At 48.1% G+C, this 17,163-nt stretch overlaps 1 protein-coding gene across 5 annotated transcripts in view; it reads right to left on the bottom strand.

Moving 5' to 3' along the window:
* Positions 1–809: 809 nt before the first annotated feature.
* SLC39A14 (solute carrier family 39 member 14) overlaps positions 810–17,163 on the bottom strand; it is a 56,034-nt gene continuing 39,680 nt past the window's right edge. For 4 of the 5 annotated variants that reach the window (XM_004046750.5, XM_019032553.4, XM_055348909.2 and 1 more), the window contains 7 exons: positions 14,994–15,180; positions 11,285–11,454; positions 8,582–8,704; positions 7,527–7,715; positions 7,204–7,411; positions 5,634–5,818; positions 810–3,914 (listed from right to left, as the gene is read on the bottom strand). In XM_004046750.5, the coding sequence (XP_004046798.1) occupies positions 3,768–3,914; positions 5,634–5,818; positions 7,204–7,411; positions 7,527–7,715; positions 8,582–8,704; positions 11,285–11,454; positions 14,994–15,180 (1,209 nt within the window). In that variant the 3' untranslated portion in view covers positions 810–3,767. Of the gene's footprint in view, positions 3,915–5,633; positions 5,819–7,203; positions 7,412–7,526; positions 7,716–8,581; positions 8,705–11,284; positions 11,455–13,375; positions 13,546–14,993; positions 15,181–17,163 lie in introns of all 5 variants that reach the window. The other variant, XM_004046751.5, reaches the window with a different exon arrangement.

The following is a 17,163-nucleotide window of genomic DNA, read 5'->3' as shown; positions in this document are numbered from 1 at the left end:
GGCCTGGTGGCGGGCACCTGTAGTCCCAGCTACTCGGGAGGCTGAAGCAGGAGAATGGCGTGAACCCGGGAGGCGGAGTTTGCAGTGAGCCAAGATCATGCCACTGCACTCCAGCCTGGGCGATAGAGTGAGATTCCGTCTCAAAAAAAAAAAAAAAAAAATTCAAAAATTAGCTGGGCATGGTACCGCATGCCTGTAGTCCAAGCTACTCAGGAAGCTGAGGCATGAGAATCGCTTGAACCCAGGAAGCGGAGGCTGCAGTGAACTGAGATCGTGCCATTGCATTCCAGCCTGGGTGACAGAGTGAGACTGTCTCAAAGAAAGAAAAGAGAAGAGAGTACAAAAGTTTCCTTCTTGGCCTGGCACAATGACTCAAGCCTGTAATCCCAAGACTTTGGGAGGCCAAGGCGGGCAGATCACCTGAGGTCAGGAGTTCGAGACCAGCCTGGACAACATGGCGAAACCCCATCTCTACTACAAATACAAAATTTAGCCAGGCGCGGTGGCAGGCACCTGTAATCCCAGCTACTCGGGAGGCTGAGGCAGGAGAATTGCTTGAACCCAGGAGGCGGAGGTTGCAGTGAGCCGAGATCGCACCACTGCACTCCAGCCTGGGCGACAAGAGCAAAACTCTGTCTCAATAACAACAACAACAACAACAAAACCTTCTAAAATCCCAGTCAAATGTTAAACCAGACCTGGTAAAACAAAACTTTGTACGTCAGTGAGACACCATCGCCACCTTGTGTTCAACAGCCTTCATTACATCCACATTTATTGCAAATGATCACACGTGGGATTCTCAACAATTACAGAATATAGCTTTATTTATAGAATCTTACAAATAAAACATTTACAGTCCACATAAGTTAATTTTCTTTTCTAATTTCTTCTCATACACCTGAGTTATTTAAAAAAATACTGTGATGGAACTGCAGAACTGTAAAGGGAAATATGAACAATAAAATCCTAACCTCTCTTGCAAAAATCAGACAACTTTGTTTTAAAGTAGATGCCCAGCATATTGCCATCTCTTTGGAAGAGGACTTACTATACTCAGCTCTTACGCTACCCAAACAGAGAAGCCTTCTTTTTAAAACCCAAGGTTAAGGACCAGTGAAGAATAGCTCCAATTTTACACTAGACACAAAATACCTTTGGGGGCAAAGACAGGGGCAAGCTGTGTGCCGGTGGTGAAGTGAGAAGGAGCAGAACCCCTGTCCCTGCCTCACTGTTCCTGCACGTGACATACACTTTCCTTGCTTATTAATAGGAGCTGGTGCATCTGGAAAATGAGGTCGAAGCTGCTAATGCCAGGGGTGAAAAAGTCCTCCCACTGACTCACTACTCCTTAGACTTCTAATATGTACAAATGCTTGAAACAGCAAATTCAACAACTAAAAATCAAAAGAAATTGCCAGTTTTCGACTCATGAGGCAAAGCTGTTGCCACAATCAGTGGCGACTCAAGTCAGACGATGTGAGCGTCTCCACCCCTCCTAAGCTCCGACTAGGACTGACCTCTGTGCCAACTACAGTTTAAAGAGGATTTCCCTTTGAGGCAGCTGTCTATGGAAGGAAATTTCTTAAGGTAATATAGGTGTGCACAAAAAGGGAAAACACCCTATTTCATTTTTCAATTTGTTAAAGATTATAGTTTTGAGCTCCTCTCCTAAACTAGAAATCCACTAACTCTAACTTAGTATTCTACTCCAAGACAAAGGGTATTATGTTTAAGGAATGATAGGATCGATTGGGAATGCGAAAATTATAAATTTAATACATCAATGCGAGTTAGGTTAAAGCAAAATCTTCCAGAGTCTTCAACTTTGAGTTATTTTCTGCTAGCTCCTGAAAGCAGCTTGAGAAAAATAAAACAGAAAAGACAAAGAACCGTTTAAAAACAACAATAATGACAATATAAAAAGTCAGATTCCAACATTCAAGGAATTGGTTCTTTGGTAAAACTGGACCATAATCCCACCAGGAAATCAGTCCCGATATTTAATCTAGAATCTCCATCACTGAAATTTTCCCTCTTCAGCGTATTCTCAAATGTATTGAAGCCAACAGGCAAGATAAAAACAAAACTTAAAAAAAGTATTACCAGCAGTTTTCCTGCTCACGTTCTTTTCAAGAATATTCCTGGTTTGACAGATGTCTCCCAAGAAGAGAAAACAAAACGGATGCTGCTTGTGATTACTGAGAGTGGACAGTTTTTCTATGTAAGAGAAAAGCTCAGGCATTGGTAGTGAACCAGTACTCCTGTCAGCCATGCACACGAATCAGTTTGCAAACATGGCCCCTGGGCTCCAACTGTGGGCACCACTAAGAAAGGCTTCTGGAGAGACAGGCTCCCCAAAGTGGCTAAAGAATCTCACATTATCAATATGATAATAATAAATCAATTCACCTAGTGAACCTGGAGAAGAGCTCCCCTTGAAGCCAGAGCTCAGAGGCAAGGGCTCCACAGTGGCTAAGGCTGGCCTACAGTTTTGCAGACAAGTTATCTCCATCCATTTTCTGGACAGAGTTAGAGAAATTCATATTCAATTCAATGCAGGATTCGACTTTTTTTGCAAGTAAGCAGTAACCTAGACGGGTCATTTAAAACCCATCTGTAGCATAATCATTAGGCCAACCATTCTGCAAACATCTGCGATGCCCTACGTGAAGTTTGTGCCCTTACATTTCAGAGACCCCCTATTAGTCATGCTTTGATTTATGGAAGCGGCAAATCCTAAATTTTGCCTGCACTGATTCCATTTCTGATTACCCTTGTCTAAGTAGAGCATAAATGGCACCCCGTTTCTACAAGTCAGCTTGCCACTCTGCAGACGTCTCAACCTGGGGGAGGATAGTTTGTGCGGTCTCCCCTCTAGCACAGAGGTCTCAAATGTGCTCAGAATGTGCTTCTAGGAGGCAGCTCCAAAGTCTCTTAGAAGATGGCAGTGGGGAAGAGGAGGTCAAAATCACAGCCAAACCAACTGTTTTCTTGCAGACAGCCTGAGCCTCCATTCTGTCAGCGTTAACCTGAAAGAGGAGGTCCAGGCAGCCACGCCGCCACGTTAGCTCACTCGGACAGCCATGAAACACCAGGTGCTGTTACAAAATCAATATGCAGCATCTCAGTAGGAACAAGTGAGCATCCTGACAAGACACACAGCAGTGGTCCCCATTCAGGATGAACCTTGCCTCGCCTCCCACCCTGCTTATGTGTTCTGACTTCAGGTTCTCTTTGAGAGAAGTAATAGGCAATTAAACAGACTTTGAAAAAATGGGAAGGCTTCCTGTCTCCTGTCTCTTCTATTGGCCAGCTGGAGGTCCAAGGTGCCCAGCTAGAGTCATGGGCCCCTCACTATGGATTCAACTCTTGATATTTCTAGCCAAGTTATAACCGTTGGCTCTATTTTTGCATTGTTGGGTAAAGGATTCAAAACCTTTCAGCACTGGTTCCAAGAGGAGGCCAAGGTAATCAGAGAAAAAAGTCAGGCTTGTCTTGTAAGCTGCATTCAGGTTCCAGAGTCACTGAGAGAAAAGGAGGTGAGGAGAGGGCAAGAGGCACTAGCTAGAGACTGGTTACCAGGGCAGCTTATTCCTACGATACAGCATTTTACAAACGGCTGACATTTGAATGCAGGAATATAGTCTGTGTCAGTTTTTCATAGAACGGCCTCTTCCGTGGTGCATTGTGGATGGTAAGTCCTCGGGCTGGCGATCGGGCAGCCCAGGGCCCGACTTCCAGTCCCACAGGCTCTTGGGAGGGCCCTACCCAATCTGGATCTGTCCTGAATACATGGTGAGGACCACCATGATGGTGAATCCAGTCAGGAGGCCCAGGTTCTGGATGACAAATGGAATCAAGATGCTGCCCTTCCTTTCATCCTCTTGACAGACCTCATTCATCTCAGGGAACTGGGAAAGAAGGAAGAAACAACACAGCTGCAATTCCTTGCTTCATCTTGTAAGTCCAGGGCAATTCAGTGATGGAGATATAGATCAGGTTGGTTGACAAAGAAAATTATCAGGGCCAGGTGCAGCGGCTCACTAGAGGTCAGGAGTTCGAGACCAGCCTGACCAACATGGTGAAACCCTGTCTCTACTAAAAATATAAAAATTAGCTGGGCGTGGTGGCGCAGGCCTGTAGTCCCAGCTACTTGGGAGGCTGAGGCAGGAGAATTGCTCGAACCCAGAAGGCAAGGCTGCAGTGAATGGCGATCACGCCACTGCACTCCTGCCTGGGCAACAGAGCGAGACTCCATCTCCAAAACAAAACAAAACAAAAAAAGAAAATTAACAATAGCAGGTACCATGTCTTTACAACTGTCTAGGTAAAACAAAGTACTCAATGTGTATGTGGCTCTGGATGAGTTTAGAGGCTGGCTAAAAATAAATGTACTCTGATAAAAAATAAACTTTATATTATAGACTGTTTTTTTTTTTTCCTTTTTTCCACTCGCTCTTGCCCAGGCTCGAGTGCAGTGGTGCGAACATAGCTCACTGCAGCCTCAAACTCCTGGGCTCGAGCAGTTGTCCCACTTCAGCCTCCTGAGTAGCTCCACAGGTGCCTGCCACCATGCCTGGCCTTACTGTGGACTTTAAACACTTGAAGAGGTCTTTTTGTTACCAAGATATTATTAACAAGCTAGATGCAGTGGCTCACACCTATAATCCCAGCACTTTGAGAGGCTGAGATGGGAGGATCCCTTGAGGCCACAAGTTCAAGACCAGCCTAGGCAGCATAGATACCCCATTCTATAAAAATTCAAAAAATTAGCGGGGCATGGTGGCTGGAGCCTGTAGTCCTAGCTGCTTGGGAGACTGAGGGAGGAGGATCACTTAAGCTCTGGAGTTTAAGGTTGCAGTGACCTATGATCACACACTGCACTCCAGGCTAGGTGAGTGGGGTTCTGTCTAAAAAAAAAATTAAAGAAAAAGACACACCCAATGCATTGAGATAAAAAAAGAAACAAACCAAAGTATTGCTATTATTGTTTTAGGGGTAGTATGATGTATGATTATGCGTAATTTTCTTTCCTTTCTTCTGTCTCTTATCTATATACAGCCATTCCATAATAATTAATAAAGACCATAGATCAATTATAATCATTTTCTTTAATGACATATGCTAACAAAAACATAAACTTTTCCTCCTTTAAAATCTAATGCCCCCTTAAAAACCGCTGAATGATAGGTACACCTTAAACAGACAAACTCTGTGGTATGTGAAAGAAAGCTAAGGAAGATGTTATTAAAAACAAACTACCGGCCATGTGCGGTGGTTCATGCCTGTAATCTCAGCACTTTGAGATGCCAAGGCGGGTGGATCACCTGAGGCCGGGAGTTCGAGACTAGCCTGGCCAATATGGGGAAATCCCATCTCTACTAAAAATACAAAAATTAGCCAGGCATGGTGGCACAAGTCTATAATCCCAGCTACTCAGGAGGCTGAGGCAGGCGAATCACTTGAACCCGGGACACGGAGGTTGCAGTGAGCTGAGATCATGCCACTGCACTCCAGCCTGGGAGACAGAGTGAGACTCCATCTCAAAAAAATAAAAATAAAAAAAAACTACCTACCTAACATCCATCCCCTTAGCCGCCCTCTCATCCAGTGAACTGTGGAACACTTACCATATCAGCCAGAGAAATATACAAGAACATTCCTCCAGCCAGCGCAAAAATCCAGTTGGCAGAGAAGTGGCTGCCGGCCAGGATGCCAAAGGCCAGACCCAGGTAGCAGCAGCAGGCAGAAAGGAAGTTGAAGAAGAGAGCCTGTTGGATGCTCATCCCAGCGTTGAGCAGGATGACAAAGTCTCCTACAGCAGGGAGAATGAAAAAGGGAGGGACGAGGAAGGAAGAGTAAGATGGGCATGGTGAACGCACACCTGTCATCCCCAGCTACTCGGGAGGCTCAGCTGGGAGGATTGTTTGAGCTCAGGAGTTTGAATCCAGCCTGGCGACAAAGTGACAGCCAGTCATACAAGGTCGTGGGAGACAGAGGGCACTGATGACATCAGACTGCCAAAAGTGTGGGTGAAAAAAATCAAGACAGCCCTAGACTCAAGACAGAAGTGACAAGACAGGCCCTTGAACTTCCTGTTCAGGACCCGTCTCCATTTGCCAAACTGGCCGTATACCCAGCCTAGAGGCTGAAAATCTTTCTCAGGATTTTAAAAATAGATGACCAGCTGGCACTGGCCTCCTCATTTCTCTCTGGATTCATAGTGAAACAGAAGGAACCCCCTTCCTCACAACTACCATGGAAACAAAATCAAGACTGCGAGAAGTTAAGTGTCGAGACTGTGAGAAGTGATTTGCCCAAAGTCACAAGTCAATACATGGCAAAGCCAGAACTTGACCCTAAGTCGTCCCTAAAGCCTCTGGAGTAATTACTAGCTTTTTACACTCTCCCTCTGATCAAACTAAGTCCCTCCTACCCCCTGGTTCATCCACCTGCCATGCACCTGCCAGGCACCTGAGCCTCTGGAAGATTAACAGGCTAGAAGAGAGAGCCTTTACTGAGTGCTCAGAATAGCACCTGGCACATGGGAAGTCCCTCTCACCCTTTGTTTTCCTTTAATCCTCACTATAATTCTAAAAGGAGGTGCTCTTATTAACCCCACTGTATAGGTGAGAACTGAGCCACTGCAAATGGGGCTAAAAGGAAACAAACACCCCTGTAAAAACCCCATCATTTTAAATTATCTATTTAATTGTTAAGAAATGGTGGTTAGGCCACGTTCGGTGGCTCATGCCTGTAATCCCAGCACTTTCGGAGGCTGAGGCGGGCAGATCACGAGGTAAGGAGTTCAAGACCAGCCTGGCCAACGTAGTGAAACCCTGTCTCTACTAAAAATACAAAAAAAAAAAAAAAAAAATTTAGCCGAGTGTGGTGGCAGGCGCCTGTAATCCCAGCTACTTGGGAGACTGAGGCAGGAGAATCGCTTGAACCCAGGAGGTGGAGGTTGCAGTGAGCCGAGATCACATCACTGCACTCCAGCCTGGGCAACAGTGCGAGACTCCGTCTCCAAAAAAAAAAAAAAAAAAAGGTGATTAGGGTCCATGAAGCTTTAGGAGTGTGTTAAATCAGTTATAATAAGCACTGTGAAGACAGGGAGATGGGAGCAAGTAACTGGCCACAGGAAGGGGGCCTACACCACTACCCGAGGGAGCACCAGTGGAACGGGGGACGCACGCTTACCTAGCTCATGTGGGAACTCCTCACAGAGGATGGCCACCGAGGTGCTGATGCCTTGGAAAACTGACACAGTGAAGGAAGCACCGATGGCCAGGCCGTCGATGAAATTGTGGAGGCCATCGCTCAGAGTGATCATCCAGGCCAGAGTGCCGATATCAGAGTAGCGGACACCTTTCAGCCAGTAGCAAGCACTCTGGGAAGCCTGCAGGTCCTAGGAGAAAGCACACCCCCAGGGCCCGCAGAGTCAAAGGCTGGACCATGTGCCCTCAAGGTAAGCCGGAGTCAACCTCTTAGAGGCTCCACCAAGCAGCTGGTGGCCCACTGACCTGCACAGAGAGCGAGCCCACAATGACCTTCTCGTCCACCATGGGCGCCTTGCCATCCAGCTCACTGCTGCAGTGCTGAGGAATCATGTGGTCCAGGTCCCCGTTCTGCAGCTTCTCCATCACCCCCTCCTCCTGGTCCTTCTTGGAGGGAAGCGACTCAGAGGCATAATGGCTGTGTCCATGATGATGCTGGAAGGGTGACAGGGAGGGATCAGCATGACATTCACCAAAACCACAAACCTGATTGAGCACCTGCTCCGAGGAAGCGCTTCACACACTGGAAGACCTCAGCCTTACCATCGAAGACGACACAAGCAGGTCACGTGCCCAGAAACATAGCAAAAGCTATTATATAAAGCCATGGTCGGGCATGGTGGCTCACACCTGTAATCCCAGCACTGTGGGAGGCCGAGGTGGGAGGACTGCTTGAGCTGAGAAGTTTGAGAGCAGCCTGGGCAACGAAGCGAGACCCTGTTTCTAATATCTATATATATAAATCTGCACCAAGTGCGAAGGACCTGGTGTCAGACAGATATCAAAGCTGTCTCCTCGGGGTACATGCTTATCCCAGCAAGGCAGCCACTGCTCAAATATTTAGAGCTCCTCTTTTGCAATGGCTAATCTCACTCAATTCAGCAGCTATTTAGGGAATAACTGCGTGCCAGCCACTAAAGATATCTTTTTGAAACTGTACTATAATAGTCCTGTTTCTCTGCAGCCTCATACTTCATACAGAATGAATGCATGTTATCAAGCTCTTCTCCCCATCCTGTAAAGATACAAATATATTAAGGAAATAATCTTAGAACAAAACAAAGGGGATAAACTACTGCTTAGTAGAAGGCACCCTGGCCAGATCTAGTTTCTGGTCTGGCCTCACTTCTGGCCTAATATCCTCAGGAGGTGAAATGGGATTGTCTCCTCAAGAAATTAGAGTTTCACGGAAATTGTGATATTGGGCTAAGACCATCACCACCACCACCACAATACGTCGACATTGTTTGAGATGGGTGTTTTCCCTAGAAGAGCTTTCATCAGCAACAATTGGGCCTCACCTCATTTTTCTGCTTAAGAAGAATCTTCAAGATCTTCTCTGTGAAAAAGAAAAGATAAAAGCCCCCAAACACCACTGCAGACTTGGAGACATAATAATCTTCCAGAGGGTTGAAACCAAATGCCTGTGGACCCAGGAAAAGAAAATGAGTTTTAAAGAAAATAAAGCATCTTTACTGATCCCCCTCTTATCTCTTAACTACTTCCTTGACTCTAGGAAAGGAGAGAGGCATAATGGAGTAACTCTGCCATCTACCCATCTTCCTTCCAGCAAAAATCTAGTCCTTGGTGTTTCCTTGATGTGACATCACTAAACCTGCCAGGTTCTTCTCAAGCTTATTTGCTGATGCAAAAGACTGATCATCTGTAGAATTTTAATCCCAGAAAGAAAAACCTCCGATATGGTTTTCCACTTTTGATTTCTCCTGGTGCTTTGCTATGAAGGCATTCTCTGCCAATAGATTTCATATTGAAGGAGCAGACACTTGTATTTATTTTCATCTTATCTTATCTAGTGTTCCTGGCTGACCTGCCTGTAAACACAAAGGGAGATGGTGTAATTATACCTTCTAAAACGGGAAACCCATTTCCCAGTTAAATAATAAGAACTGCAGTGTTTTCCTAACCACAGACCTCCCAGTGACCACAGAACCAAGAAAGTGGACTATGTTATTGCGAGCGTCAATTTTTGGGTTTTGTTTTGAGTCCTTTCTGAAATTGTCACTTATCAAAGAGGGAGGGGAGAATCCACTGGGAAGAGGACAGGAGTAGAAATCAAGAGAATTCTGTCCTAGGGTAAGCTCCTGATGTATGGTGGGTTCTTGTGAATGTGTCTAATGACCTGGCCGGGCACGGTGGCTCATGCACTTTAGAGGACCGAGGTGGGTGGATCACTTGAGGCCAGGAGTTTTGAGACCAGCCTGGCCAACATGGCGAAACCCCAACTCTACTAAAAAAAAAAAAAAAATACAAAAATTATCTGGGCCTGGTAGCACACCTGTAATCCCAGCTACTCGGGAGTATGAGGCAGGAGAATGGCTTGAACCCCGGAAGCAGAGATTGCAGTGAGCCGAGATGGCACCACTGCACTCCAGTCTGGGTGACAGAGTGAGACTGTCTCAAAAACAAAAAAAAAGTATCTAACGACTTGCTCCTATTTTATTCTTAAATTTTTTTGTGGGTACATAGGAAGTATATATATTTACCAGGTTGTTCCTCCATTTTCTGATGGGAAACGGGCCTTGAATAAACTTCAGCCCTCTCATGAATTGGTCCAAAATAAAAGTTGATCCCAACTTCAAGGAACTCCAGGCTGTTTGTTGCCTTTATGTTTTAAAGGGGCCAAATTGAATCACCACCCTCCAGGGAAACAACACTTTCATGTTGACTTTCCAGGGGAGTCGAATCATCTTGGGGGAAAAGTGAAGTGAAAATAGGCAACGAACACTTCTCTGCAAAAAGCCACAAAGGATGGTGAATACAAAATCATGGGGTTGAGCTTCAGAAATCCCAAAAGCTGGGTTCTCGACTCAGGCATATGCGTTCTTGTGCAGGTCAGATTCCAACGTGGTAAAACGTTACTTGTTCTATCGATGCCATGGAGTTAACCTAAGGATCCACTAGGAGGGAGCCAACTGACATTTCAGAAAACACCAAGTGTTGTAAGAGGCACATGCAGTCATCTCTGCTTCAACTGCGGCTCTGTCCAGGCCTGCGAGACCACCCATGGGGAGACGTCCTGTGCTTATTGTAATTAATGGGTCTGCTGAGGGGATTACACCAAATTAGATGAACCATCAGTTCCTTCTTTTGTGGCAAGTTTTCTCATGAACTTATTAGGCAAAGGTACCATCAAGGTATATAAAACCAGACGTTGTTTGACTTGCATTGCCTTTGCCCCAAAACTCCCTATGGACAATCTTTTTACTGAGACCTGTGGGTTCTGATGATGTGGGAGTTTGTTTGTTTGTTTTGAGACGGAGTCTCACTCCCGTCACCCAGGATGGAGTGCAGTGGTGCCATCTCGGCTCACTGCAGCCTCCATCTCCTGGGTTCAAGTGATTCTTGTGCCTCCCGAATAGCTGGGATTACAGGCGTGCGCTACCATGTCTGGCTAATTTTTGTGTTTTTAGTACAGACGGGGTTTCACCATGTTGGCCAGGCTGGTCTTGAACTCCTGACTTCAAACGATCCACCTGCCTCAGCCTCCCAAAGTGCTGGGATTATAGGTGTGAGCCACTGCACCCGGCTGATGATGTTTTTTAAACTTCTCTGCACCCAAAGCCTTAATCTGAGCACCACAACTAAGCCAGAGTGAGCTCGCTACACTGCATCTCTTCACCCCACATCAGACAGCACTTTCCGCACCAGGCACTCAGTGCTGCCACAGACTCGCTCATTCCACCCTCACAACATCATCCTGAGGCCGGTCTATTGCTCTCCCCATTTCACATCTGAAGAAACAGAGGCAGTGTGAGGTCAGTGGTGTGCCTGGGGTTACGGAACCTACTGATAGCAGAGCTGAGATTTGAACCCAGCTCTTCAGCCTATGCTAGGCTGCCTCTCCTAGTTCACGCCTAAGTTCTAGCTTCGCTTTCCAAAAGGAAAGGGCCTCCAGGTGCCCTCTCTATGCCTTCTATCCAAACGGAGGTCCTCCCACTGTGCCCGCCGGCGTGCTCCGGGGTAAAGGCCCTGGCTTGCCATACCTCCGGGATGAGCTGGAAGAGGGCGTTGGAGTAGAGGGTTCCAATCGCCAGAGCTATGAAGTAGAGCAGCAGCCTCTTGTAAAAGGTCTTCTTCATGAAGGGCACCACGCTGGCCCCCAGGAGGGAGCAGAGGGAGATGACGGTCACACAGAGGAGACCGTATCCCCACACTGCCGTGCGGAGGGAGGGCCAGCCCCACCCAGGGCAGGGAGAGAAGGCACATGCCCCATTGCACAGCAACCACCATTTAGGGGGAGGAAGGTGGAGCAGATAGGGAGGTCGCAAGGAAAAGTTTGGTGGATATTAACGGAACAAAAAAGAAAAATCAGAGAGAGACAAGTAGGGAGGGAGAGAGAAATAGAAAATTTGTTAGTGATTCACATCTGATGAAATTTCCTTCAATCAGTTCAGAAGAAAGAGGAATTCAAGGTGGCCTTGGAACCCTGTGACTTCTGCCCCTGTGGCCACTGGTGGCTCCAAATCGTTCCTGCCAGTGGTGTGACTGGCAGGGCAGGGTGCTGCCTCGTCACACACCCGAGGTCTGCCCAGACCTATCACAGAGGCTGTCCAGGACAGACTTTGGACTCGAGGGCTCTCTTTATAGGACATGCAAGCAGGTGGAAAGAGGCTGATCACTCTGCTGCCGCGTTTGCTTTTGCATGTCCAATTCATACAGCGCAGGCTCGGGCGACACCACGACCACTTGGTTTGCTTTGTGCAAGATACAACCAAGCCAGATGTGCAGGGCAGAAGGGATGGAGAACGATTAATTCATGCCCAATGCCCATAAAATTCAGTGTCTTAACCTCTCAACTTCTTTGCTCATTTCCATGTGCTCTGAGAGGGGCTCAAGCACAGAGAACAGAGTTCCAGGAACACCCTGTCACAGAAATATTTCCTTGAACATTTCCCAGTTGTGACACTCCGTCCAGGCCCAAAAGAGGGCAAGACAGAACCAGACCAGGATGAGACACTTCCTGGCAGGCCACAGGGGTGGAGCACACACAATTACAGTATTTCCATTCCAGCAGGTCACAAGGCATTTCATTTCAAATCTTTACAAAATTAATATATTCCATTGCTGGAGCTGAAAAAATAGCCCAAGTTGAGGCCTCCCCTGCAAAGTGTTTGTCAGATCCATGCAGAATTTTGAGATGGCACCAAGATGGTTCACATTCAACCAGGAAGAACAGGCAAGGCACGGCATCCCATCTGCTGTCTTTTCTGGGTGAGTCTTTTGACTGGGAAAGCCTGAGAAGCAGCTGACATGGGATCTTTGTGAAGGGCAGCATCCACGACTCCCTAATGGGGTCAACCACATGTCTGCATATCCTCACCCTCCACAGCAGCATCCCTGCTTGAGCTAAAAAAGTGGGCAGACTGTCAACTTGGGTCTTATTTTTATAGCTCCTCTGTGATAACAATTAAACAACAAAATTAACATTTCAAAATAGTCAAGTCAAGGTACCAGGAAGTCAGTCCTATCAGGAAAAAGTCAAGATGCAAGGTACAAAGGGCTGAGTGCCCTTTCCATTTATCTTGGCATTTTAATTTTGTTTGGTCTTAGTCTTTGTTCTGTGTTTGGCTCTCTATGCTAGAAACGATGGCCTGCTCAAAATTAAAGAACACTCGCTTTTTAGGCCAATTCTACATATCACTTGGTAACCTCTTTTCCTTCCATCTCATTCCAGATGGATAAGCTCTTGGTGCCCAGACCTGAGTACTGCCAGGGTTTCTCCTTAGAATAGAGCAAGTACTTAGCACCAAAGGCATGGACGGCAGTCGATAGCTGCGGCTTTCCCTTGATGCCTTATGTATGGGGCTTAACAAGGGAGGGGAGACTGTCAAGTCCCCAGGAGGAGGGAAATTGGAAGAACCTTGCATCTGACAGCACCTGCAGAGGCCAGAGGAGTGAGAGGTGGGCCCTGAGATCCAGAGTTAGAAGTCGTTTGTGGCTTTGATGCGAGGGACAGGTTCATTTCTTAGGTGGCAGTCATTGGGTGCCTTGGAGCCCGGGATAGGGGAGGAGGGGATTGGCTCAGCTGCGCCGCCCCAGGGAAAGAGGACGCGCACGTTTCTGTTCTACCGCACCTCTGGGATGAGCTGGAATAGCGCGTTAGACAGCAGCGTTCCAATGGACAGGGCGATGAAGTAAGTGAGCACACGGCTGAAAAACGCTTTCTCTGTGCAGGGCAGGACGAGGACTCCCAGGAGAGAGGCCAGGTTAATCAGTGAGACACTGAGAAAACCAAAGCCCCACACTGTGGAGGAACAAGAACAGACGAGGGCCTCTATTACTGAGGGTGGGGACACTCCTGCTGCCTGGGGCGGCCCCGTTCTGAATTCAGGTGTGATGGGGCAGACCGAGATCCACCAACCCATCAGTAAACATTTGCTGAGTCCACCTCTCACCAGATGCTGCGGAGAAGCCTAGGGAAACTATCAAAATTGCTATCCAAGAGAAACACCTTTTCCATGGAGAGACGGATGCAAACAGCAATGGAAGCCTAAAAACCATACAAGTAGGCCAGGTGAGGTGGTGCACGCCTGTAATCCCAGCACTTTGGGAGGCTAAGGAAGGTGGATCACCTGAGGTCAGGAGTTCAAGACCAGCCTGACTAACATGGTGAAACCCCGTCTCTACTAAATACAAAAAATTAGCTGGGCGTGGTGGTGCGTGCCTGAAATCCCAGCTACTCAGGAGGCTGAGGCAGGAGAATCACTTGAACCCAGGAGGTGGAGGTTGCAGTGAGCCAAAATTGTACCACCGCACTTCAGCCTGGGCAACAAGAGCGAAAGTCTGTCTCAAAACATACAAAAAAAAAACAAAAAAAAAAACCATACAAGTAAATAATGACAGCAGAAAACAGGGACTTGTAGTAACACAGACAGTATATTCCGGGTGCCGACACTCAGGCAGCACACGCCAGCCCTATGGAGCTTAGGGCTATCAGGGTGTACACTGACAGCTCGTGGCAAGCCCACTGTGGCTGGATCAGGGATACCGGGATAGGGAGGGGAAGAAGGATTCAGGGGTCAAGTGCAGCCTCCGGGAGGTCTTAAAGGAAAAACTATAAAACCAAAGTAGGCCAGGTATGGTGGCTCATGCCTGTGATCCCAGCACTTTGGGAGGCCGAGGCAGGAGGATCACTCGAGCCCAGGAGTTTGAGACCAGCCTGGGTAACATAGTGAGACCGTGTCTCTACAAAAAATTTAAAAATTAGCTGGGCATGGCGGTGCACGCCTGTAGTCCCAGCTACTCAGGAGGCTGAGGCAGGAGGGTCGCTTCAGGCCAGAAGGTCAAGGCTGCAGTGAGCTATGATTGCACCACTGGACTCCAGCCTCGGAGACAGAGCGACATCCTATCTCAGAAAAAAAAAAAAAAGATTAAAAAAACCAAAGGGTTGGGCCCCCGTGGTTCAACATAAAACAAAAAGCGGACCAAAAAGGGATCCATAGGCCGCTCAAAAAGTCCAACGCTCTGAACATTCGCCAGCTACGGCCCAGGAGTCTGACAATGTGCTAGGCCATCCTTGCAAAATACAAAAATTATCCATCCAGTCATCGCTCCCGCTCCTGACACTGACAACCTCATCCTGGTCATCACTGGTGAGGCATTCAGTGAGGAGCAGCAGCAGCTCAGCCCAGGGGTCCTTGTGAGACGAGGGCGAGATGGGAGATGGGCTCCTGCCTTCCTGGCCTGGCTCACCTTCAACAGCGCTTGGCCGCCCCTCCTCCGTCTGCTCATTCTCCTCGTTTTCCTGGTTCTCCGAGGTGCAGGCCCGGGAATCCAGCTGCTGGAGGATGGTGGGGCAGAACTCCTGGAGCTCGTTGCTCCCAATCCGCGACTGCTCGCTGAAATTGTGGGCAGTGAAGAGGTCTCCAGAACTAAAGCACTGAAACACAGGAAGGGCAGGAAGCCACTTAGACCCCAAAGGTCAGGCCTTGCCCTGCTAAACAGCAACCTACTCAGCCTTCCCAGAGGAAAAAAAGAAGACAGAAATGTCCAAATTTCAGGGAATTTGTAGATTCATCTAGTCTAGGGATGAGGGCAAGGTATTCCCTAAACTTAAAAAACTAGTAACTAATCCTTATGGCTCAGCCAGCCGGGAAAGTTACACATCATAAGCACAACCGTCGGTAAATGAGTGCCTGAGAAACTTTGGGAATGACAAGATTCCAATCATTGTCACCAAAGTGGCCGGGCACGGTGGCTAACACTGTAATCCCAGCACTTTGGAAGGCCAAGGCAGGCGGATCACTTGAGGACAGAAATTGGAGACCAGCCTGGGCAACATGAGACCCCTTCTTTACAAAAAGTTGAAAAATTAGTGAGGTGTGGTGGCACATACCTGTACTCTCAACTACTGAGGAGGCTGAGGCAGGGGGACTGCTAGAGCCCGGGAGTTGGAGGCTACAGTGAATGAGCTATGATCACACCACTGCACTCCAGCCTGGGTGACAGAGCAACACCCTGTCTCTTAAAAAAAAAAAAAAAAAAAAAAAGCAAAATATTGTCACTAGGGTATAGTTTCTAGAAAACACCATTCTGGGGCCGGGTGCGGTGGCTCTCGCCTGTAATCCCAGCACTTTGGGAGGCTCAGATGGGCAGATCACTTGAGGTCAGGAGTTCAAAACCAGCCTGGCCAACATGTTGAAGCCCCATCTCTACTAAAAATACAAAAATTAGCCGGGCGTGGTAGCTCACGCCTGTAATCCCAGCTACTCGGGAGGCTGAGGCAGGAGAATCACTTGAACCCAGGAGGCGGAGGTTGCAGTGAGCCGAGATCGCGCCACTGCACTCCAGCCTGGGCAACAGAACGAGACTCCACCCCCCACAAAACAAAAGAGAAAGAAAACACCATTCTGTGTGTGTGCCTGAAGATACAAGCTTCGTACCAAATCTGGCTGCACATCACAATAGCCCAGGGAGCTATTATGTTAAAATGTGGGTTCCAGCTACTTCTCTGAAGCTGAAATGTCTAAGGGTGGGGCTCTGCCAAAACTGTGGTGCTGCCCGATCAGCCCCACACATCCTCAACCATAGGACTGCCCTCAGCCTGAAAGACATATGTGTTCACAGAGGTTAGGGGAGGAAAACCTGAAGATTCAGAGAAGTGGGCCATGGCCGGCCAGCAGCCGCCACACACAGTCACCTTGGGAGGTAGCAGGTAAGCGCTTCTCACGAGCCGTTCCTGTGAAATCTGCAGCTCCACTTCTAATTATACTGTCTACACCTACATGCCAGGCCTTTTCTGAGTTCGGTCTCACATGGGCTTATCTCTGAGAGTCAGCCCTCTCGGTGTGCTGCCAAAATAAGTGCCTGGGCTTCTAAGGCTGAGGGCTGGACTCCCGCCACCCCGAGATGCTGCTGCTATCCTGGCGGGTCCTGAGGCTCACGCAGCTGCACCACCCCGCAGGGGCACGGGGGTGTGCTCCTCTCTGGCTCAGCATCTGATGTGCTCAGGTGTTCTGCATCCAAGCCACGCGGTTCCCCCGTCCCTTTTTTTAATTTTTATTTTTTGAGATGGAGTCTCGCTCTGTCGCCAGGCTGGAATGCAGTGGCATAATCTCCGCTCACTGCGACCTCTGCCTCCTGGGCTCATGCAATTCTCCTGCCTCAGCCTCCCAAGTAGCTGGGACTACAGGTATCTGCCGCCATACCCAGATAATTTTTGTATTTTTAGCAGAGACGGAGTTTCACCGTGTTAGCCAGGATGGTCTCGATCTCCTGACCTCGTAATCCACCTGCCTCAGCCTCCTAAAGTGCTGGGGTTACAGGCGTCAGCCACCGCGCCCGGCCCCGCCCCTCCCCCCCGCTTTTGAGGCCTCCACCTCCTGGGTTCAAGTGATTCTCTCACCTCAGCCTCCGGAGTAGC

This window comes from Gorilla gorilla, chromosome 7 (genome assembly GCF_029281585.2).
Source record: "Gorilla gorilla gorilla isolate KB3781 chromosome 7, NHGRI_mGorGor1-v2.1_pri, whole genome shotgun sequence".
Taxonomy (NCBI): domain Eukaryota; kingdom Metazoa; phylum Chordata; class Mammalia; order Primates; family Hominidae; genus Gorilla; species Gorilla gorilla.
This window is presented reverse-complemented; position numbering and strand designations above follow the sequence as displayed.